The following is a 24428-nucleotide window of genomic DNA, read 5'->3' as shown; positions in this document are numbered from 1 at the left end:
CCCAATTAAGCAATTAAAAACATGAATGAATATTTTGGACTTGTAAGGTTAACCCATTAGCTATTGGTATTTGAGTAATATAGCCTATTTCTTGATCGTAAAATGGTATTGTTATCTCGGGGATTGGCCCGTTTCGCAGCCATTTTTTGATTTGGTGTGAAATATTCTGTGAAAAGCAATAACCTAACTATAGGCTTGCCTACGTATTTCTTTTAAAAATGTGGCAACCATTTTTTCTCGGCTGAATGCAATAAAGGCATGATTAATTACTGGACTAAAATGGTGTGTCTGTAACCATGCAATTTAAGATTGTGTGGCCTTATTTAACATAGCACGGGGCAGTATACAGAGCAGCGAACAGTTAGGCCTATAGGCCAGCTGTTGATGAATTTCAATATGAAACAAAAATGTGCACGAAACTTCTACCCTGTTTGATCTAAGGAATGAATCAGCCTACAAAACATTTTTTTAAAAATATAAATTAGGCTAGTTAGGCCTCTACTGTTATTAAAAAGCTGAGTATAGTCGGATGTATATTTAAACGTTTGTGTGATAATACTTTGATTAAACTATAGGCTAGATCATGGCATTTTGAAATGGTCTCCTACAAATTTCTGAATCACACACCAATGTTACACTACTGGGCACACACTGGTTTAATCAACGTTGTTTCCACATCATTATTTATATATTTCTTAATTCCATTATTTTACTTTAAATTTGTGTGTATTGTTGTGAATTGTTAGATACTACTGCACCGTTGGAGCTAGGAACACAAGCATTTCGCTACACCCGCAATAACATCTGCTATATATGTGTATGTGAACAATTACTTGTGATTTGATTTCAATTAAATGACATTGACCAATGTGGAATAGACATTAAATTGGTGTCTGCACCCACCTGGATGTCCCTAAAATCAGTTATTTTCAACCAACTATATTGAAGTGGGGCCAAAGTGGAAATAGATTATAGAGACATTCTAAAATCAGGCATGCGCAATGTTTCTTATGTAATCCTAAACAATATTATTCCCATAGAGTTTTGCCGTATCTGTTTTTAGTAGGATACTCTATATTCATAATTAATACATTTTCAATGACTCGTGAATATTGAGAAAATATATTGTAAGTTAAATTTAGATCAACACCTTGATAACGCTATTCAAAAGGAGGCGTTCTCCGTTTGTTGCTCGCTATTAACCAGGCAATGTCAAGAGACAACATTTTTATACATCATCAAATATTGAAAACTATATTTAGCCAACAATACTTATTTGGAAAAGACCTTCTAAATCCAATCACTACAGCAATAATGTCAAAACTCATCGTCAATCAACAATTATTAACATGCTTTGATGGATGTATCCCGTTTTAGAACATGCAGACACACGTGCACACAGCGCGCTCACACACACTCAATCATGACGATCAGTCACTACACTATTGTTGAAATAATGTCCAATCTTAGTTGCATCCATTTCAAAGTTGTGTGTTTAGTTTTAAAATAGCCTAGTGTTTCAACTTTAAAGAATTCAAATTATTTAGGTTAAAACAATGGATCATGCTAAAAAAAATCACAATAAACTCTAGAGATGTTGTAGAAATAAAGTGGACTTTAAAGTGAACATAAAAAAATCATAGCCTACTCTGTAAATAACGTTCCAGTTTTTTGTAAAGGCAACCAGTTAATAAGATTAACCTCCCAGATCAGCACATCTCATGTCAATTTAAAATCATAAAGAAACCAGAAACTGTTAATTGAAATAGCATGTTAAAAATGTAGGTCTTGTTGTTATCATAAAAGGAGGCACACGGAAATATGGAACAGAAGCGTTTCTTATTTTTCCAGAATACATACAAAAAAATACCAATTCTCTTTCCATGGTATACACCTGAAAAATAACGGCAATTTTAAATGTGGACAATTTGGGATTTTAAGAAACAAACATGCATGTCAATTATTTTCTTTTCAATGAAACATTAAATAAGAACAATACAATCATATCAATTTCAAATGAACATCGAAATGAAAACCTCTATTTTATTATTATTCTACCATGTGTGTTTTCATTTTACCTATAGAGATCAGTTTAAACATAATGCACTTCGAGTCTCTCAAATATCTTCAATTTGTAGCTATTATCGTCCGCTTTCAGTCGACATAAATAAATACAGTCCACGGATCCTGTCCATAGGTGGAGCGTTGATATAAAAGTCTTTATATTTGCATTTTATAATTATAAACTTTTCAAAAGTCAAGTGTGTTTCACTGGTATCCCAGCGCCGATGCTGTGGTGAGTCTCTGGCCGTACAGTGCATATGGGGAGTAATATGGCCCGGTAGCTGCGGGGACGGGAACAGGGGCTCCGGTAGGCAAGGGGCTCTTGGAGTACGGATGGTAACGGCTGCTTAGTCCCAACGCGTGATGCGGACTCCTCAGGGTCAGTGTCCCGGGGCTTCCAGGGCCTCCTGACTGCGGCATGTGCATGTGGCACGCCATAGCGGCAGCCGCAGCACTAGCTAAAGATGAGGAACTAGGGTAACCCGATATCAATTTTTCCGCCCCAGTGAAGGCGGTGTGCGTCCGCAGGTGGATCAGCAGCTCCTCGGAAGAAGAGAAACGCTTGTCGCAGGGTCCGTTCGCCGACACCCAGTTACATACGTGAGGAAGGGGGTCGTTGGGTAGCATGAAACCATAGGGGTACAAAGGGTGTCCACTGAACGACTGCGGAGAGGAGTGCATGCCGTGCAAAAGGTGTGTCGGGTACATGTGGTGGTACCCGGATTTCATCGCGTTGTCGTGGCACTGCTGTGAGGCACTGGCAGCGCCCGCTAAGTGGCTGGCACAATGGTAACTTAAGCAGTAAGGGTCTCTACACAGGCTGGCTGACATGATGGAGGGTGGAGAGGCCCCAGCCAGTGGGCTGGATCCGGCCTTACTGCAGCCCATACTGGCCAGCTGTGCGTTAACCAGGCTGCCACCGTGGGGGAGGTAGTGTTGGGGATAACCTGCGTAGGCCCCTAAACTCCCGGGGTAGTGCATGCCAGCAGGCGGCAGGGGGAAAACTGTCTGACCAGGTTTGTAAGGAGAGACTGGGGCTACAAGTCCTGACCCCAGTACGGAAGCTGAGGAAACGGGGGTTATGGAGGACGATTCCGAAGACAGGGCTTTGGACCCGGGCGTCTCCTGGTGCTGGTTCACCTCCACGTTAATTCCACCGCAACTCACGCTTATCCTGCTGTGGCTGTTAGTGGTTCCAGATCCGTCCGTTGTGCCATTTTTATTACAATCTGAATCTTTCTTGTCCTCCCTGTCTCCACACTTCCCCTCAGACGGCATGGGAGAGGCAGAAGTGCTGGAGTTGGGGCTGCCTGTCCGTGGCGTGAACGGCTGACAGGTGGCGCTCGGTACTCGGAAACCAGTCTTCTCTCCACTCGATACGCCAGAGGACGAGTCCTTCTTATCGGACGGTTTCGAATAGGGTTTGAAGCTAGATTTGTCATCCACACCGATGTCGCTCATTTTTAATGGACCGGATTTGGATTCCTTGTCACTAGATCCATTTGATGTAACCGAGGAGAGTTTGGAAGAGGGAGGGGGGTCCGGTTTACCGATTTGAGAGCATGTCTGCGCCAGCAGTGCCAACGGACTCTTCTTGGCATCTAGCTGTAGAGAAAACAACAAGACCGATATTTACAAATTGAATAGTGAAAAATATAAAAACAGTCAAACAATAGAGGACGTTTGGTCGAAATGCATCCAGCAACGGAATGTCCGAGCCCTTCTCCGCCGCCACCCCCAAAATAAAAGAGTAGTGCGCAATGCGCAGCTTTTACGCGAGAGAATTGCCGAGCTCTAAGAGAAGGATGAACATTTCCTACATTTATAAAACATGTATTTTACCAATGATCTCTATAATATAATAGCCCACATCTACACTTCGATATAATACATCGTTATTTATATGCTGTTTCCTGTGCTACATTCCGGGATAACCGTTTCTATTCGTAATGGTTACAAAACAAAAACATTCAACTTTTACTTATTAATCCAGCTGTTTAAAAAAAATCTTACCTCAATAGGGCTAATCGGGGTAGATGGTAACGGTTGAAGATACTCTGGGTGCAAAATGTGTCCTGATCGTGCCGTAAGCATTCTCAAAACCTTGATGGGGACTCGCTTAGCTTGCCGTAGATGGTCGGACGGGGGAACGGAATGAAGAAAAGGCTTGTTGATGTTATTCCGAGAGTCGATGCTCTCCCAGACTAGATGAGTATTACTATTGCTCAGAGCAGACACCGAGGGCGATGTGATCATGTCCTAATTATCACGAAATTAGTCGGTAATGCATTTATCAGATTCATCAAGAAAGGCGAAAAGCAATTACAACCTCTCTAGAAAATCAGGAGAGAAAAAAAGTGGTGGTATTGCGTGTAATAATCCGTATAGTGAGAGGAAAATAAGAAGGTGCGGCTGGTAAGCAGGAAGAAGATACAGGAGAGTGATTGCGATGTTATCGCGGATCCGAGGCTGCGTCTTGCATCATAGGCATAGCGCGTTCTGTGTCTCCCAGCAGGTCCGCTCTCTATACTCCCAAAGTACGAACTGGTAGAAATGCTCACTTCAAACGCATCTGAATTAGTCCGAGATTAAAGCCTTTGCCGCCTTCCAATCAAATGGGACCCTGAGGTGATTGGAGGGTCAAGGGGATGTGACGTTCTCCTCTATTTTTACAGCGCGGGGGAGGAGATAGGGGGGAATAGTTGGGTTGTTGTGCGCGCTCTCACCATCCTCGAGGCAGGACAGGGCAAGGCTTGTTTTGATTTTTCAGCGTCTGAAAAATACTGTATATAGACGCAAGTGAAGGTATTTGGCAAATGAATAGGTTGGCGATGTGGTAATGGTTATTACTGGAAGACATAAGCTACATGATATTTAGGAGATGGGAAATGTACTAATACAAATAAATGAAATCGTTATTAATTTGTTTTCTAATGACTAATGCACTAATAAGCATTGTTTTTGGCACTTTTGGCCTATTGAATCTTGAATCTTAACACAAGCCTGTATCTTAGTCTACACCTACATTTTCCATTGTAAATTATATCCCACAACCAGAAGATCAACCACTTCAACTCGATTCAGACAAGCGTTGACAGGAACAGACCAATGCAGTGATGGAGGGATGAGAATGTCACATGTTTTCAGTAGCCTATAATATACACCGCACTTCTATGTCTATCTCCATCCCTCCATCAACTGTCAATTCTGCTCCACCGCAATCAATCAGTTATTTGTCAGGGGCTGTCAATCCGGCCTTGATTTGACAGCTATTGTAGCGGATTACATGCGAGCATAGTTGCATGGGGAAAAGGGGCCACATGGAAAGAGAGAGAGGCATCTGAGAAAGGAGACTTAATTTGGACGAAATCAATCTTTCTCGTGTTAAATTAAATGTGTATATACGCATCGACAATATGCTGACTGCAAAGCGCTATGCATCTTTTTCAGATTTATTCATAAGTGTCCATGGAATTTAAGACGGTATTTGAAAATTAATAAGGATATTGACTTGGCTAAACTAACCACATTTTACAAGGTTCTCCTCAAACACAGCGACCGAAGGCACATCTCGGTCGCAGATTCACTTGGATGTATGCCTTGTTCACGTGCTAGTCTGAACTAAGAAACTCGGACATTTCCGACTTGCTAACTGTTGTAGTTAATTGTACAGGTGCCGCGTTCAAACTAGTTAGCAAGTCGGACATTTCCGAGTTTCCTAGTTCAGACTAGCACGTGAACGCGGCATAAATTAAGCATTTTCAACGTTTTCCCTCCCTGTCAAATACTTCAAAACGAGGAATGTATCCCAAAATCTGATGTTATTTAATTTTATTTAACTAGGGAAGTCAGTTAAGAACAAATTCTTATTTCCAATGACGGCCTAGGAACAGTGTGGTTATTAACAGTATTGTTCAGGGGCAGAACGACAGATTTTTACCTTGTCAGCTCTGAGATACGATCTAACAACCTTTCGGTTACTGGCCCAACGCTCTAACCACTGGGCTACCTGTCAGAAATAGTTTAAAGTCGAACACAGTCTACTATTATATTTTAGTAATGTTCATGTTCCTGCGTAAGGACATTACATGGCAATGGACTTACCTACGTTTAGCCTAGATAGGTATGGCTAAAATCACATTTAAATGTAATCATGTGAATTGCTTGAAATGTGACCAGAAAGTGTTTTTAAATGGCAATCTAGCAGTGTTGCTTAGTAGGCTATAGGGGAGCATTTAACATTATTTTGAATAGCCAATATGAACAACACAGTTATTAGTGGAAGGCAAAGTTCCCCATAACAAAGTCACTCCGAGCAGTCAGCGGCTATCCAACACCCGTCAACATGTAAGTTTCACATTACTGAGTGAAACATAATGTTCTGGATTCTCAGCAAAGGCGAACAATAACCACTTTCCCTCACAGATCCAAACGTACTTCTTCTATACGTATCGTAAAAAACCCGTCATTCGCCTCTGTTATCTCCCCAACAACAATGACAAATAAAAGGGAACAAAAAAACTAGTCCAGACATTTTATATTGATGTCAACTCGATTTTATTTACATACAATGAAAATTATTTATTTAATTTAAGAGGGAGAAAAGAAGGGTGACTGAAAGATAAATAAAATAGAAATGGTGTGTCAGAGTGCTGAGTAAATAAGTTTAAAATGCCTTGAACTATTCACCGCTGAGATGGCTAATCAGTATTGAGGCTCAGGGGAATCGGGCAGCCTTTCAATGCGGGTCTCTTTTCATCTCAATCGGGATAGAGGCGCTCAATTAAAAGCCTATCAGTTTATAAGTAAATCAACGCCTATCAAAGTTGTCACTTCAAACAAAACGATTATTATTGTAACCCGCCTCCGCTATTAATCTCTCTCTACGGTAATCGGTTTGACAGGTCATCTTGGAGAGCAAGAAAACCTGGAGTGGAAATCACAGGAGGGCAGAAAAACAACTGGAAAAGTAAATATATTTATTTTAGGCCTTCAAAGAATTTTGTTAAAATGACCGGCATTTCGGAAAACTATGGATATATATTTGAAGTTATATTTTATAAAAAATGTAACCATAGTGTAAAATATGTAATTGATAGTTTAACCATATGGGAATTATAGACAGAATATGACGTAAATTATTTTACTTTGTAGGCTACTCAAGTGTCACTACATGTCAACATTGGCCTAAAGGCCTATTCACATGAAAATCAACTTCTTGCAGCCTATTGAAGCCTTACCATATAATGAATGTTCTTATCGCAGAAGCAAACACTGCTATAGTCATAAACTGCTATCAATGTTGTATATTTTGAGTTCTTGAATAAAGGAAATATCTAAAATGAATTTACATTGTAGCCTAATGTCTTTTATCAGATTTTTTATTTACATTTTAAGCCATACATATACTTTCTGTTAATTGTTCATTAAAGTTAATTGTAACGTACTGGCCGCCTCCTCGTTTTATTTTCAAACCATACTGAATGCAATTTGTGAATACCTTCCTCATTACTCGTTGTGCACAAAACTGCATTAAATCCATTACAGACAAATTACAACATAAATCAATTAAATTACGTTGTGACATTTAATTTTGGGGGACTTACAAAGTTCAAACATAACTAAGCAAGAAAGTGTCTTACAAATACAATTTTCCCGTGGCCCTTAAATGCTGTGGACTTTGAAGTACAAGAAGAAGGAGAAAACGGCCTAATAATCAAAATGTTGTCTGTCTGGCAGAACAGGAAGAGAACGTTTCACAATATGCAAAGATATATGATTGATAAACGTCAGGCTAACTGTTTTCTGTAAGGGCTGTCAGCCCGTGACAAAATACGTGAGTTATTATGGCAAAGGGCAACCATAAATTCCCAGTGTCAGGCGAAACCCCTCTTTATTGTCGGATTGACGAATGAGGTTCTACACCAGATTCCAAATACTCGATATTTCCGTTAAATGGAAACACATTTTTCCCTGCCATAATTCATGATATTTAAATAGAAAGTTTTAAAAGTGCCCATATACTTCATAACGACGACATGTTTATGAATCACTCCCTATATGTAAATATAATTATTTACAGCAGCACGAGAGTAGCTTGGGCTGTCAGTTCTGCTCTAGGCTATATGCCTCCTTAGCAGAGGGTTGCAGCGAAGGCAACATTTAATATATTACGTTACGTTTAGAATTTAGATTTTCATTCCCTATATAGGGAGTATTGGAATGATGCTAATTACATAGCCTACTTTTATAACGTAAAATACATTTTCAATGACGCACAGTGAGTTTGTCGCCGACTATATTAAATACGTTTTTTTTTTTTGTAATATGACTTACATACTTTTCTGTCGTAATCAAGCGAATAGGCGCTCGCATCCATTATTTTATTTTTGCATTCAAAGAGTTTGCTGAAAGAGTAGCCTATGGACAACTCCAAAGCGATATTTTATCATAGCTTCTCAGTCAATGGAACTAGAAAAATAGCCTATGTTATATTCCAGTTAAAAGCATGCACGGTGGAGAACAAACGTGGGGAACACATTTTTATCAGAGGTAAAAGGTGAAAAAGGGCGCATAGAACCACGTTAAAAGACTTACAACAAAATATTCCGAAGTGAAACGACAGATCTGTGAAAACACTGCGCAAATGTAATCCTTTGTTTACTAATGTTGCATTGCAAAGATCACACGATACATTTATCAGTTACATTGTTACAATATTATATTGTGGGACATAGGCGGCTACAAATACAACGACTGGAGCATGCGTGTTTTCCAGCAGCGGAGCCTTGAGAGCTCGAGGTGGGCAGAGCAGAAAGAGGATTTTTCGCGTCAGGGAGGATCTAAAATGACGTCACTAACATTCCCTCTGAATAACCAACATATATAGGTCGGGTCCACCTTTGCAGGGGTTGTGTTATTACAAGGCACAATAACACCTTTTTTATGAGTTCAACTAGTATTTAGGAGCCATTTTGGCTTATTTATGTGCTCATGTGTTGTGTGTTTATCTTGTCTATCTAGGGTCATTTTAACTTGCTTTGTACACTAGAGGCACTCTCACCCGGGGTCCAGGTCACTAGTCACATGGCTGGGGTACACAGGTGATGAGAAGTAATAGCACAGGTGAGAGGAGAGAGCATGCGGTTCTTACCATCATACTAGAAAAGTATTGCATCCAAAGTTTCTCTTTTTGAATGTATCTTCAATATCACCCAAAAACAAGATCTACTGTGGAAAGCAGGGTTGAGGTCAATTCTGAATTGAGTTGCGCATTGCTCACAATTCCAATTCAATTCTGGAATTTGAATTGGCCATACCCCACAGGAAACAGAATTTGAATATAATTTAAATTAAAGGAAATAGAATGTAATTAAATCAGAGAGGAAGAGGCAAAGCAAGAGATTTTACTCTGCCCAAAATCTGCCACGAAAATAACCCCACGAAGTGAGGAATTTTTGTATGACGATCAATTAGTGTCAAATTTGGCCAACAAAAAAATGTAATAGCTAACTTGCTATGTGAGGTTTATTTGATCTAATAGAAACTTCGTAATTAGGGTGTTATGAATCCACTGATATAAGTGGCATTTTGGAAACTGAAAAAAAAAAAAAAAACTTTATATCAGGAGTTGTGCCTGTAAATAGGACTCATCATGGATATAACCTGTTGTAGCATGGCCATTGCCATTGAGGGCTTCCACTATTTTAAAGTAGTCATCTGGGTGGGGATTCCCATGAGTTGGGAGCAATCTAGCAATGAAGAACAAGAAAATTGCCTACTTAAAAAAACATGGATAGCCTCAATGGTGCTGGCCATGCTGTCACAGACGTTATGATGGCACAGGCTGCGGCCCAAACATTTAAAAGACACACCCTATCCCCTCAGCAATACAATTAAGTGGACACTTATGATGACGTATCATGACATCTGACAAGTATACACTTGCAGGGCAAGGGGCGAGAGAGGAAGGAATAATCTTTAAAAAATTGATCATCCTTGGCCAGAAATTCGTCACTCGTTCATCCTGCAATGATGATTGTGTTTTCAGCTGCCAGTAGCTTGTCGGTGCTTTATATGCCCTACAGTCAATTATCAGTGCATGTCTACTTATATTAAATATATAATTATTAATATATGCCTACTGTATGACAGCTGACGTTAGTTAGCTAATTAATTAGCTAACTAACGTCAGTCTGCCTAGGTGGAACTTCTGAAAATGTTTTAGTTCTACAATTTCCAAAAGATAAACAAACAAAAACATATTTACGAGACGTGTTCGTAGCACAATTTCGAATTAATTTACATTCGTTTTGACTTACACTTGTATGTTGACTTCTCCATTGGTGTTGTTTTGAAATTTTCGCTGACTTTTCTTACCGGGTGTACAATCGTCGTAAATTGAATTATGGGGAGTTTCAGGCCCCGGCGTGAACATAATTGTACACTCGTAAAGCCGACTAAAAAAGAGGCCTGAGGGGCTTACGTTGCAAACTTCCCTTGCTTGGCTAATCATTTGGACCGCCCTCCAAGATGGCGATGGGGATACTCCCAAGGGCATAAGGCGAGGGTAAGTGGACAAGGGTGTGTCTTTTAAGTGTTTGGACCGCAGCCACAGATACAAAGATGAGTCCTCTACAAATCTCTATTGACTGTTTACATGCGTATCTGCCCTCTCATTGCCCTTCCCACTAAAGCCCTACCTGATGAGGCCATAAGCCGGGCACAACATCAGCTAAATCTTCAACTATCGTCTCTGTCAAGCTAGAATGACAGTGGAGAAGGTATTCAGAATTCTTGCAGCCAGATGGAGGATTCTCTACAAGAAAATCAACCTACTGTCAAGCAAGTTTGACACCCTAGTGAACGGTAGTGTATATGTTGACCTATTTTCAGCTCAAGAGGCAACCTCAGTCTTGAAAATGCTGATTCACCTCCGCTACAACCTATGGAGCCTGATGACGCTGAGGACGACGTGGTGTCCCCGAGCCATGACCCTGTGCTACAGATGCCTGAACAACAGTCAAGACCAACCACTACAGACACGGCTCAAGACTGGCAGCCAAGAAAAAGAACACAGAAGGTCAACTGTCAAGTTGTGGATGAAAAGCTGCTTGCATTTGTCAGGAGGCCAATCCCTTCTGCTGCTACCTCTGAGGATGAGAAAATAGGAAGAAACAAGGGGCGTCTGAAAGTGAAACTACTATCATTGATTGTAAACTGGGATGACCTGTATGCAACACCTATACCACCACCACAATGGCTCTTTGATGCTCCGCATGGAAGAGGTGGACTGCAGCCTATGATGTAAGGCCAGCCCAGGCATCAATACTCCTACTCACCAGGATCTAGGTCTCCAACACATAGCTGGGATGACCAGCAGGCAACACCACTGCCACCACCACGGCCTGCAAGTACTCCGCACGGAAGAGGTGGACTGCAGCCAATCATGTACGATGAGCCCATGGATCGATACTCACCAGAACCTAGGTCTCCAACACATAGCTGGGATGACAGCTTCAGTACATTCTCTCAAGAGAGCTAGGACAGAGACTCCCAGTCACATTGTTAATCTCCTCCTAAAAAGGCAGATACCAGCCATGTGCATACTTAGGCCTATGTTCTGTTTTAAAAAGGTAAACGTTTATGTATGCACTATTTGCACTTCTTTGTTGTTGCAGTTATTTTGCATTGCACCTTGTATTACATATTTTTGCTATTCAGTGGATATTGTAATTGGGAGGGATATGCCATTTTATGTTTACATGCATTGCTCTGGCTGTTCATCTCACCTACAACAGGTGCACCATGCCTTGCTGTGACTGTTAATGTCACCTTGAATAATTATAAATAAGACTAAACAAAGAACAGTGTGTCTTATGTACCTTGAGTAAAATTAATATACAATATACAGCACCTGGTGATCTTGCTGCTCCCTTAATGTAATGAAATACAGGCCTACATCTGTGGAGCATCATGATCACCGGTGTGCTGGAGTTTCTTTACACTATAGTATACTGCTTTTCTTCATGCACCTGCTTACACAATACAACATTTTTCAATAACTTACCTTAGAGTGACAGCTAGTCTTTGCTTTGCCTCTATTGGGGCCCTGTAGTTGGTCGTCTGCTTGGTGAGGTTGGGGCCAACAAAAGACAGAAGAGTCTCCATCTCTTCTGCACTCATCCGGAAGTATCAGTGATGTCGACACGGCCCAAGAGCAGCTCCTGGACAAGGTGGTAGTATAGCCCATGCTCCCTTCTCAGCACATTTATGGGATGCAACCATAACCACCTCCTTCTTACCTGTCTGCGCCTCAATAACACAAGGGTGACCAACTTTTGTTTTAGCAGGTGGTGTCTGTTAATCCATGCTGTTAAGAAAAGCATACATCAAGTATTGTTATTTTTTTTTTACTTGTTTGGATGAGTATAATATTACAGTTTCTTATTTCATGGGCTTTTATTCAGTAAATGCATTGTTTATATCTCATACCAGAGTGGTTTGGTTGTATGATGAAAGAGACTGGCTAATTATAGTACTCAGCCTAACATCATGTATACTATAGGAACATAGCCTAAAATCATGTATACTATAGGCATATGGGATTATTTGAGAGGAAAGTGTCTAGAGGTGTAAAACTACAATTTGCACTTATTAAATTATACTCCTGTCAATATCACTATTGTACAATTTGCAATCATGTACTTACGTATTACACATGTTACCACTCCTCAATGAAAATGTCACTGAAATTGTAGGCAAGAAAAGGCGCTAACGAGATCGCCCACCCCCAAAGTAATATCATTGGTTCAGAGTTTGTTTTGATATTTCAACCTGCGTGTCCCGATTGTTTCTGCTGTGGGTGAACAAAATCAACAGCAGACGCACGTTCGGTTTGGTCAGCAAGACACTGCATCTCAGTGCTTGAGGCGTCACTACTGACACCCTGGTTCACAACCAGCCGTGATTGGGAGTCCTTTAGGACGGCGCACAATTAGCCCAGCGTCGTCCGGGTTTGGTCGTCATTGTAAATAAGAATTTGTTCTTAGCTGACTTGCCCGGTAGAAGAAAAAAATATAATTGCTAAAAGTTCAGAATGTCTCCAAAACCATATCAATGTCTAGACAGAGCATTTGGGCATCGTCGGGGCAGAAAGGTACGTGGAATGACTCCAATGCAATGTAAGCAAGCAGGTCGGATCTGCTGAATACCAATTACAGGTGAATCAGGCTATAATTGCATGTTAATTAGGTTACCAGTACCAGCTAATGGTCCCCAGTGAACCCCAAACAAATAAAGTGCGTAAGTAGGCTAAGTATGTAAATCTCACATCCTATAAGGCTTGCACTGATGAGTAATAGTAAATAGGCTAGTGTTTTGCATTCTACCAATCACCTGTTGCAGATGCAATCTTATTCAAACTTTAAGCTCTTAGCCTAGCCTAGCCTATAACGTAATTAGTTCCAACCACAGTTCAGGAACAATAACTAAGAATATAGGACTGTCTCCACCACTCTGAAATGCGACACAAGCGAATCCTGACATAATTCTAGTAATAGCGCGTTTCCGCATTGGATCAGCTGATTCGGAGGAAGTATGCGGAAGAAGTAAATTCGAAACCTCAAGTAACCAAACAAAATAGTGACCTTTCTGGAAAGCTACTGACAGGAAAGTTTTTAAAATTATTTTAAAGCAGAAGAGTATCTGTACCAGTTCCACTCCAGTAGTTATTTCACAGAGGTAGCCTAGTAACTGAACGGTCATCATCATGGCATGCAGCGACTCTATGGTCACCATGAATGGAACCCAGGTAAGTGTGAATAATTTCCAACATTTAGTGTAGGTTACATTTCTCGTATGCAATTTTAAACGAACAGTATACAGTAGGATAGTTATCAGTGTATGTCGCTCAGGTTTTGTTTTTCGTGCATTTCTGGTAGGCTACGCTGCATTGCCTCCATTGTCATGTGCTGCTACTGTCATGTGACTTAAATAACTTTTCAGAACAGTTGCGGAACTGTAGTGTTTTGGCAGGTAGAATGCAAACTCGTTTTTATAAAGTTTGAAACACATCACTGCAGCGCAGATATGGCTTTATCATCTAGTCTATTCGATGGTGTTTAATCAATGTGTCGAAGCTGAGCAGTGAGTACAGTTGTGTGCACAGGGCAGGTGTACAGAGTCAAAATACTACCGTGCACCTTAAAGGTTACAGAGCATGTTTAAATGAAAGTGACAATGTAACTGACCAGGTATCAAACATAGGCTACCTGGAAGGTCTCTCACATTGGCCTAGCCATCAAATGGCTTAAATACATTCAATGTCCAATATTCTGTCATTGATTTATTCAGGGGAGCACAAATGAGACCATGGTTTCATTCACGATGGTACCCTGAGTTCAAACATTTTCTCAATCAAGAAAATGAATATTATTGGATCTGTATTTGATAGAGAATGTATTGTTGTTCGTTTCACAAGTCCTCAGGTCACAAACAAAAGTAAACCGTTCACCATACCACCTACTCTGCCCCATAAGCTTAAACACATTCACTCCACCATGGGCTATTTACTCTTACTCACTTTAACCTAGAAACGGACTGGCCATAGAGCAGTTTGGGCAGATGCCTGATGTGCTGGTCCACCTTTAGCCCAGTAGGCCTGTCTAAAATGTTATTATTGTTTTGCACATACTGATCATTATTCGGCTAACAATGGGGACCTCAAGGAAAGAAATCCGCCGGTGTGTTAGAAATGCCCGGGCCAATTTCTGGTCCCCTCTGTCCCTATTGTATCCCATTAATTAACATGTATCTATGTATCTCTCTGTTGTTGCTTTACAGGTTTCCTATATTGGACACGACTGTGAGGACATCCCAGAGTTCCTTGGAGAAAGATATGGATGCTTGGCAAGGCGGCTAGATCTCAGCTTCAATCAGCTACGGTAGGAGATGAGATGAGTCGTGAATACTTCCATGGACACAGTGCTGCCTTAAGGGTGGTGCTTTGTGTTAGGTCACATCTCTTATTAAGTAAGATTCAACTATGTAAGCATACCCTTCATGAATAAATTATTGCAAGTAATATACATACTCTTACACTAGATTACTTATAAATAGTATTGCATACAGGACTTGCATAGTCATGCAGTCATCAGTGTGGTGGTGGGTGGACGCAACTCAATATTAAGAAGGTGTTCCTAATGTTTGTTTTACTCAGTGTAGATGGATGGTACACTGACCTGCCTTCATTGTTTTTACCACCTTATCTGAAAAAGATAGGTTGATGTATCTCAGTAGAAAGATCCCGATGTGCCCATTGTACGTGTACATTTTAGTAATTTAGCAGACACTCTTTAGCAGAGGCACAATTAGGGTTAATTGCCTTGCTTACATTTTTTTGTCATAGCTGTGTGAAGGGCAGGATCTTTGCAATATCTGCATTAAGTGCAATTGAATATGTTCACATTACGTCCACTATGGGGTCTGGCATGTCAGAGGGACATCAAAAACCATGTGAGAGCCTCGGACTGCATCCCAAACGGCAGTCTTCGGGCCCTGGTCAAAAGTAGTTGGCTATAGGGAATATGGTGCTATTTAGGAGACACTGAGCAGCGGAGAGCTGGGGTGGCTGCTACCACACTGTGGCTGAATTAAAGGCCTGATCAATAAATGTGACATGTTAATGCAGGGGCCAAATAGAATAAAAGATCCTTCTGACAGGACCTGAAGAATCACCTTGTGGCAGCTGGTTCAGAGCGAGGGGGGGGGGGGGGGGTGCCGTCTCAGTCATCTCAGCAGCAGGACTGGCAAAGTTTATCTGACAACTAAAAGAGGAGAGATGATGGTTAGAAGGTGCTTTTGTTTCTTGACCTGTCAGGGCCTTGAAAGGCCTCTGAATGGACGCTCTTTATGTCACGTCGTCGAAAATTGTCGTCGTCCAGCATTGTCTGTGCTGGAAATGTGGATTCTAGTTTAATTGATTCGCTTTGCGCCCGAGTCCTGTCACGTTAATAATTGCTGTCCCGCGCCCCAGCCCAGTCTGTGGTGAATAAATGTGTGCTTATCAGAGCATTAATAATCCTAATGAACCGCAGCGATTGAAAAACTTGCGTTGTTTTTGCTGGAGTTTGATTTGCCTGCCTTTTCATTCGCAGAGGGCGTCAAACTCTGAAGATTTCAGACATGATTGCCCCCCTTGAATGTGAAACAAAGGCAATGTGGTAAAATGTGTAAACTGCAGCCTTCTTCAATGGATGTAATAATGTTAGTCTGGTTGGTCAGTTGCTGTTGGGTTTTGAGTTGTTATTACACAGTTAATAACAAGAGAACAGTTAGTAGGCTAGATCTTTTAGTAAATGTGTTGATTGATGTCATTCAAATGTGGATGACATTATTTTTTCGATCAGCCTTATCTTGAATAATGAATGATCACATTCTCATATCTATTACATTATAAATATGTTATATTATAGGTATGTTTCTATATAATATATATGTTATATATTATATTAGATACATTGTAGATATGTTTATATACCTTTTTGTACAGGTTATGAACAGTGTGTACAGTTGTTTTGTGGTTTGACTTGTGCCTTTCACTAACCTTAGAGTCATCCTAGGCAGAAACTCTAGAGACATAGGAGGCAGAGAGATAGTCCTTTGAAGGCTATTGATTTATCGAAATTGACTTCAATACAATCATACAGCCATGGTTATACTGTGTGTCCAGGGTCCTGAGTTTCTCCTGGATAGGTTGGTTGCAGTCAGTGGTAACAAAAAACTTCTAGTCGTATGTAGTCTATGGGCTCGTTTGAGTGGTAAGGCGAGAGCAACCAACTGTAGATGAAAGTTGAGGAGTGAGGTTGGGGAAGGTGCATCTGCGACACCCTAAAGTTGGACACTGATGTGGTTTTCCAACAGCAAGGCTCAGATCAACATGGCAGTGTTTCCATTGTTTATTAAAGTTGTTCTTTATAATGTTGAAATATTCATGTCTCCAACCCCCATATCACACACTCACAAACTGAAAATATATGTGTGTACATTGTACAATCAATTGGTGAGAGGTTGTGTAAAGTTCATGCAGTCGACATTTAGGCAGGCGTAAGTAGGACAATTTGTATCCCCATCATCCAGTTGTGGTGAGGTGATTTTTATTGTTTCCCTAGCCTGGTCTCAGATCTGTTTGTACCGTCTTGCCGACTCTTATGGTAATTAGTTAGCAAGACAGCACAAACAGATCTGGAACCAGGCTATTATTTCCCTACCTATTCCTCATACACTGGATGTGTGCGAAGAGGATATAGCTAGACAGATTGTCCATGTTGCATAGCTCTAAAATACAGTAATGTCTACCTTCCATACAGGACATGGAAGCTTGTTAGCTGTTACAGATGGCTTCATGGAAGTTGACTGCTACAGGCCTAATTTACCTGATGCAATTGCTGTACAATATGATCTTGTTGCCATCTGATGCACATTCAAATGTCATAAAAAATCAACACTGCAGAGCTCTCCCTGTTCTCTGCCGTGCCCTGATTGTATCACTGCTGATCATATCTGGAAATGTGCATGTACACCCTGGCCCATCTACCCAATTTTGACTCGTACTCTGTTTCACTGATTTCTGCTCTTGTAAAAGCCTAGGTTTTCTGCACCGTTAACACTAGAAGCGTATTACCTAAAATGGATTAATTGAAAGTGTGGGTTCACAGCTCCAATCCAGATGTGTTGGTCATTACTAAGATGTGGTTAAGAAATAGTGTTTTGAACACTGATGTTAACCTTTCTGGTTATAACCTTTTTCGGCAAGACAGATCTTCTAAAGGTGTTGGAGTGGCAATCTTTACCAAGGATCACCTTCAGTGCTCAGTTGTCTGTCCCTGAACAATTTGATTTGCTGGTTTTAAGCATTAAACTTTCAAATAGCTCTTTGTTGCTGGGTGCTATCGTCCTCCATCAGCACCGGCCTGTACTCTACCTGCCCTAAGCTCTCTCCTGGCCCATTACACTAAGTCTGAATTTGTCCTGCTAGGTGACCTAATCTGGGACATGCTTAAAACACCTGACCAAGTCTTAAAGCAATGGAACTCCCTAAATCCCTCTCAGATTATTACCAATCCCATAAGGTATGACTCCAAACACCCAGAAAAGGCTACTCTCCTCAATGTTAACCTCACAAATAATCCTGATAGGTATCAGTCTGACGTTTTCTGTAATGACCTTAGTGATCACTGTTTTACAGCTTGTGTTGGTAATGTCTGCTCGTTGAAACAACCTGTCCTGATTTGTCATAGATGCTTGTTAAAAAACTTTAATGAGCAAGCCTTCCTTCATGGCCTGGCCTCAGTAAATTGGTATAGAATCAGCTTGTTCCCCTCTGTCGAAGGCGCTTTGACCTTCTTTTTGGATATTTTTAGTGGTATTGTTAACAAACACACCCCCATAAAGAAAATGAGAATTAAAAACAGATTCCGCCCCTGTTTCGAATGTGATCTGGCAGTTACTCCACCTCAAGAATTCCATTTGTCGAAAGGCTCGGCACACGCATACTCAGGCTGACTGGCTCTCGTTCAGGCAAATGAGAAATAAGTGCACTCGGCTATCTGGAAGGCCAAAGTTCGTTACTTTAAGGAGCAGTTTTCTCTCTCTGGGTCTAACCCCAAGAAGTTCTGGAAAACGGTTAAAGACCTGGAGAATAAACCCTCATCCTCACAGCTTCCCATCTCCCTTAATGTTGATGATGTGGTTGTTACTGACAAGAAACACATGGCTGAGCTCTTTAATCACCACTTCATTAAGTCAGGAATCCTGACTCAGCCATGTCTCCTTGCCCGTCCAACAATTCCTCATCTCCCATCACTTCTAATGCGACTAGCCCTGATGCTCCTCTCTCCTTTTCCCCTGCCCCACTACAAAGTTTCTCCTTGCAGGCATTCACTGAGTCCGAGGTGCTAAAAGAGCTCCTTAAACTTGACCTCAAAAAAACATCTGGGTCAGATGGTTTAGACCCTTTCTTCTTTAAGGTTGCTGCCCCTATCATCGCCAAGCCTATCCCTGACTTTTTTAACCTGTCTCTCCTTTCTGGGGAGGTTTCCATTGCTTGGAAGGCAGCCACGGTCATCCTTTATTTAAAGGGGGAGATCAAGCTGATCCTAACAGTTATAGGCCTATTTCTATTTGCCCTGTTTATCAAAAGTTTGGAAAAACTTGTGAATAATCAACTGACTGGCTTTCTTGATGTCTATAGAATTCTCTCTGTTATGCAATCTGGTTTTTGGTCAGATTGTGGATGTGTCACAGCAACCTTAAAAGTCCTAAATGATGTCACCATTGCCCTTGATTCTAAGCAATGTTGTGCTGCTATTTTTATTGACTTGGCCAACGCTTTTGATATGGTAGACCATTCCATTCTTGTGGGCTGGCTAAGGAGTATTGGTGTATCTGAGTGGTCTTTTGCCTGGTTTGCTAAATACCTCTCTCAAAGAGTGCAGTGTATAAAGTCAGAACATTTGCGGTCTCAGCCACTGCCGGTCATCAAGGGAGTACCCCAAGGCTCAATCCTAGGCCCCACACTCTTCTCAATTTACATCAACAACATAGCTCAGGCAGTAGTAAGCTCTCTCGTCCATTTATATGCAGATGATACAGTCTTCTACTCAGCTGGCCCCTCTCCAGATTTTGTGTTGAACGCTCTACAACAAAGCTTTCTCTGCCCTTAACCTTGTTTTGAACACCTCCAAAAACAAAGGTCATGTGGTTTGGTAAGAAGAATGCCCCTCTCCCCACCAGTGTGATTACTACCTCTGAGGGCTTGAGGTAGTCCCCTCATACAAGTACTTGGTAGTATGGCTAGACAGTACACTGTCCTTCTCTCAGCACATATCAAAGCTGGTTAAATCTAGACTTGGTTTCCTCTATCGTAATCGCTCCTCTTTCACCCCAGCTGCCAAATTAACCCTGATTCAGATGACAATCCTACCCATGCTAGATTACAGAGACATTTATAGATCAGCAGGTAAGGGTGCTCTCGAGCATTCTTTACCATTCGGCCATCAGATTTGCAACCAATCCTTATAGGACTCATCACTGCACTCTATACTCCTCTGTAAACTGGTCATCTCTGTATACCTGTCGCAAGACCCACTGGTTGATGCTTATTTATAAAACCCTCTTAGGCCTCAATCCCCCCTATCTGAGATATCTACTGCAGCCCTCATCCTCCACATACAACACCCGTTCTGCCAGTCACATACTGTTAAAGGTCCCCAAAGCACACACATCCCTGGGTCGCTCCTCTTTTCAGTTCGCTGCAGCTAGCGACTGGAACGAGCTGCAAAAAAAACACTAACTGGACAGTTTAATCTCAATCGCTTCATTCAAAGGCTCAATCATGGACACTTACTGACAGTTGTGGCTGCTTTGCATGATGTATTGTTGTCTCTACCTTCTTGCCTTTGTCCTGTTGTCTGTGCCCAATAATGTTTGTACCATGTTTTGTACTGCTACCATTTTGTTCTGCTGCCATGTTGTGTTGCTACCATGTTGTTTTCATTTGGTGTTGCTTCCATGCTGTGTTGTCAAGTGTTGCTGCAATGTTGTTGTCTTAGGTCTCTTTTTATGTAATGTTGTGGTGTCTTGCTTGTCGTGATGTGTGTTTTGTCCTATATTTTTATTTTTAATCCGAGCCCCCGTCCCCGCAGGAGGCCTTTTGGTAGGCCGTCATTGTAAATAAGAATTTGTTCTTAACTGACTTGCCAAGTTAAATAAAATCATTTGTGTTGGTTTTAGAAAAGATCAAGGCCCGCATTTATGTTCTTGATCGCGTCACATTAAGAACTTGATGTCCAAAATCAAAATATGTATATCTCTGACATTTCTCATTTCATTATTAATATTTCATTTGGTTAAGGGGGAATCTTAGATTTCAGATATTATTATTGGACTTCAAATGATTCTCTGAAAAGAGGAGAAGTTACCCAAGCCATTTGGCACTAATAGTATTGATTGATTGACTGATGGTTGTGTATTAGGTGTTGGATTACAAACTATTTGATTTCCCTCTAAACTTATTACTGGTGAGGCTTGTATTCATGTCATCAAGACATCTCATTTTTCCAGCTCCCACCATCTCATATCTAGGGCCAGTATTTAATTTCTGACCAGCAGAACTCTGGTTCCTGTACGTTCTGGAGTTTTCTGGTCTGTGGCCTAATGAAACAACTGATCCTGTTGCATAGTGTAAATTAACCACCCTTTAATAAAAGCATTCTTTGCGATGATTGGAGGCTGTGGAGGTCACATGATTGGGTGGAGCTGTGAAATTCAATTAGAGAGTAGACGTGACGGTGATAAACGAATCAGGAAGTAGAGTGATGGGTGGTGTCAGCTATTTTCTCGCTCGCTCGCTCTTTCTCTCGCTAGCTCAGGGTCGTAGTTATCCCCATAAGAACTCCCCTTGAGGACAAAGGAACCAGTCCCACAGCTGTGTGTAAAACATGTAGTCTGTCCCTGATGCGAGGAACTCTCTGTGATACCGCCTGTACTTGTTATGAATCACTTCAAAACAAGTGCTTGAAGTCTCCTCGCCCCTATCAAGATTTGTTTCACGGTACCGCTCTGTAGACACACCACTGTTTCACAATTGTGACCCCATTTCGATGACGCCAAAAGTAACCCAAGTGCAAACTGCCTTGACGACTGACACTTTGTCAGACAGTGGGAGTGGACTGTCTTCAGTATAATATGTTTATATCCGTCAGCCCAGTTAACAGCTCTCATCCACTAACTTGACAATGAATGCCAGTGAAAATGAGGCAGCACCTGTCACTGAAGTATGTGTGTGTGTGTTGCTGGGAAGGTAAAGTCAGGAGATAAAGTTGGTGTAGCAGCCTGTCACACCTACACCTCCTATCCCCATGCCAACCTGTCAGGCTGCCTCATTGATGTGTTGAGAGAGTGAGACTCCGAGACCAATGTAGCAGTTGGAGGACAGGGGTGGATATTATTGTGTTGTCCACTTAGTTTTAGGTCAGGTGTGTGTGTGTGTGTGTGTGTGTGTGTGTGTGTGTGTGTGTGTGTGAGAGAGAGAGACATTGCGACGATGGGGAATACACTGTAGACACCACTACTGTCTAATGGTTACTACTAGAGCCAGTGTCTGTCGTAGGGGTTTCAATCCGTTACCTGCTGTAATATCATATATGACACCTGAGGAGAATACATACTAACATTATCTGGTTGTTTCAGTGCAACAGACGAGTTACATCTCTGTTCAGACGAAACATGACTTTGAGACTTATTTTCCAGAAATGTCTCTTTACAAACAATTTGACAGGTTTCCTACTTGTCACCACCACGCTCGGCTTCAAATGTCTAAAATGTTACTTTTTATACTTTAATCGGCTGTGTTCTTGTTTCTGATTGGAAATGAGAGGGATAGGGTCCTGTGTAGCCTGTTGTCTCATCACATGCAGTAGGTCTCAACTGTAGTGGTACTTGTATACAGATCAAGATGGATGCCAAAGGTACACACACTGGTAACTTTGGGGAGCGTTTTATTGAGCCACACAGCTCCGTCGTAGTGTTCAGATGTATATTGTGGTGATCACTGCTGCGTCGTAGTGTTCAGATGTATATTGTGGTGATCACTGCTGCGTTGTAGTGTTCAGATGTATATTGTGGTCATCACTGCTGTGTTGTAGTGTTCAGATGTATATTGTGGTGATCACTCCTGCGTTGTAGTGTTCAGATGTATATTGTGGTCATCACTGCTGCGTTGTAGTGTTCAGATGTATATTGTGGTGATCACTCCTGCGTTGTAGTGTTCAGATGTATATTGTGGTCATCACTGCTGCGTTGTAGTGTTCAGATGTATATTGTGGTGATCACTCCTGCGTTGTAGTGTTCAGATGTATATTGTGGTCATCACTGCTGCGTTGTAGTGTTCAGATGTATATTGTGGTGATCACTGCTGCGTCCTAGTGTTCAGATGTATATTGTGGTGATCACTGCTGCGTCCTAGTGTTCAGATGTATATTGTGGTGATCACAGCTGCGTCGTAGTGTTCAGATGTACAGTGTCAGTCAAAAGTTTAGACAAACCTACTCATTCAAGGGTTTTTCATTATTTTACTATTTTCTACATTGTATAATAATAGTGAAGACATCAAAACTATGAAATAACACATGTAATCATATAGTAACCAAAAAGGTGTTAAACAAATCAAAACGTATTTTAGATTCCTCAAAGTAGCCACCTTTTCCCTTGATGACAGCTTTGCACACTCTTGGCATTATCACAACCAGCTTCACCTGGAATGCTTTTCCAGCAGTCTTGAAGGAGTTCCCACATTAACAGAGCACTTGTTGGCTGCTTTTCCTTCACTCTGCAGTCCAACTCATCCCAAACCATCTCAATTGGGTTGAGGTTGGGTGAATGTGGAGGCCAGGTCATCTGATGCAGCACTCCATCACTCTCCTTCTTGGTCAAATAGCCGTTACACAGCCTGGAGGTGTCTTTGGTCATTGTTCTGTTGAAATACAAATGATAGACCCACTAAATAAATCACAGACAGTGTCACCAGCAAAGTACCATCACACCTCCTCCTCCATGCTTCACGGTGGGAACCACACATGCGGAGATCATCCGTTCACCTACTCTGCGTCTCACAAAGACATGGCGGTTGGAACCAAAAATCTCAAATTTGGACTCCAAACCAAAGGACAGATTTCCACCGGTCTAATGTCCAGTGCTCGTGTTTCTTGGCCCAAGCAAGTCTCTTCTTATTGGTGTCCTTTAGTAGTGGTTTCCTTGCAGCAATTCGACCATGAAGCCCTGATTTAATGCAGTCTCCTCTGAACAGTTGATTTTGAGATGTGTCTGTTACTACATTTATTTGGGCTGCAATTTCTGAGGCTGGTAACTCTAATGAACTTATCCTCTGCAGCAGAGGTAACTCTGTATTCCTTTCCTGTGGCAGTTCTCATGAGAGACAGTTTCATCTTAGCTCTTGATGGTTTTTGCAACTGTACTTAAAGATTCTTCAAATTTTCTGTGTTGACTGACCTTCATGTCTTAAAGTAATGATTGACTGTTGTTTGTCTTTTCTTATTTGAGTTGTTCTTGCCATAATATGTACTTGGTCTTTGACCAAATAGGGCTATCTTCTGTATACCACCCCTACCTTGTCACAACATAACTGATTGGCTCAAACGCATTAAGAAGGAAAGAAATTCCACAAATTAACTTTTAACAAGGCACACCTGTTAATTGAAATGCGTTCCAGGGTACTACCTCATGAAGCTGGTTGAGAGAATGCCAAGAGTGTGCAAAGCTGTCCTCAAGGCAAAGGGTGGCTACTT

At 41.3% G+C, this 24428-nt stretch overlaps 2 protein-coding genes across 3 annotated transcripts in view; one reads left to right on the top strand and one right to left on the bottom strand.

Annotated features, from left to right (window-relative positions):
• Nucleotides 1–1212: 1212 nt before the first annotated feature.
• On the bottom strand, nucleotides 1213–4655 carry LOC129836542 (zinc finger protein 503-like). Its single transcript, XM_055902900.1, has 2 exons — nucleotides 4078–4655; nucleotides 1213–3669 (listed from the first exon to the last, which is right to left on the bottom strand). Exons 1-2 carry the CDS (start codon nucleotides 4318–4320, stop codon nucleotides 2269–2271), a joined length of 1644 nt encoding a protein of 547 aa, XP_055758875.1. The 5' UTR covers nucleotides 4321–4655; the 3' UTR covers nucleotides 1213–2268.
• An 8319-nt stretch (nucleotides 4656–12974) lies between these two features.
• Nucleotides 12975–24428, top strand: part of LOC129836541 (leucine-rich melanocyte differentiation-associated protein-like) — a 439884-nt gene continuing 428430 nt past the window's right edge. The window contains exons 1-2 of one of the 2 annotated variants that reach the window (XM_055902898.1): nucleotides 12975–13222; nucleotides 14908–15008. In XM_055902898.1, coding sequence (XP_055758873.1) covers nucleotides 13163–13222; nucleotides 14908–15008 — 161 coding nt within the window. In that variant the 5' untranslated portion in view covers nucleotides 12975–13162. Of the gene's footprint in view, nucleotides 13223–13260; nucleotides 13877–14907; nucleotides 15009–24428 lie in introns of those variants that run through there. The other variant, XM_055902899.1, reaches the window with a different exon arrangement.

The sequence above is a fragment of the Salvelinus fontinalis genome, chromosome 37 (assembly GCF_029448725.1).
Source record: "Salvelinus fontinalis isolate EN_2023a chromosome 37, ASM2944872v1, whole genome shotgun sequence".
Classification (NCBI taxonomy): Eukaryota; Metazoa; Chordata; class Actinopteri; order Salmoniformes; family Salmonidae; genus Salvelinus; species Salvelinus fontinalis.
This window is presented reverse-complemented; position numbering and strand designations above follow the sequence as displayed.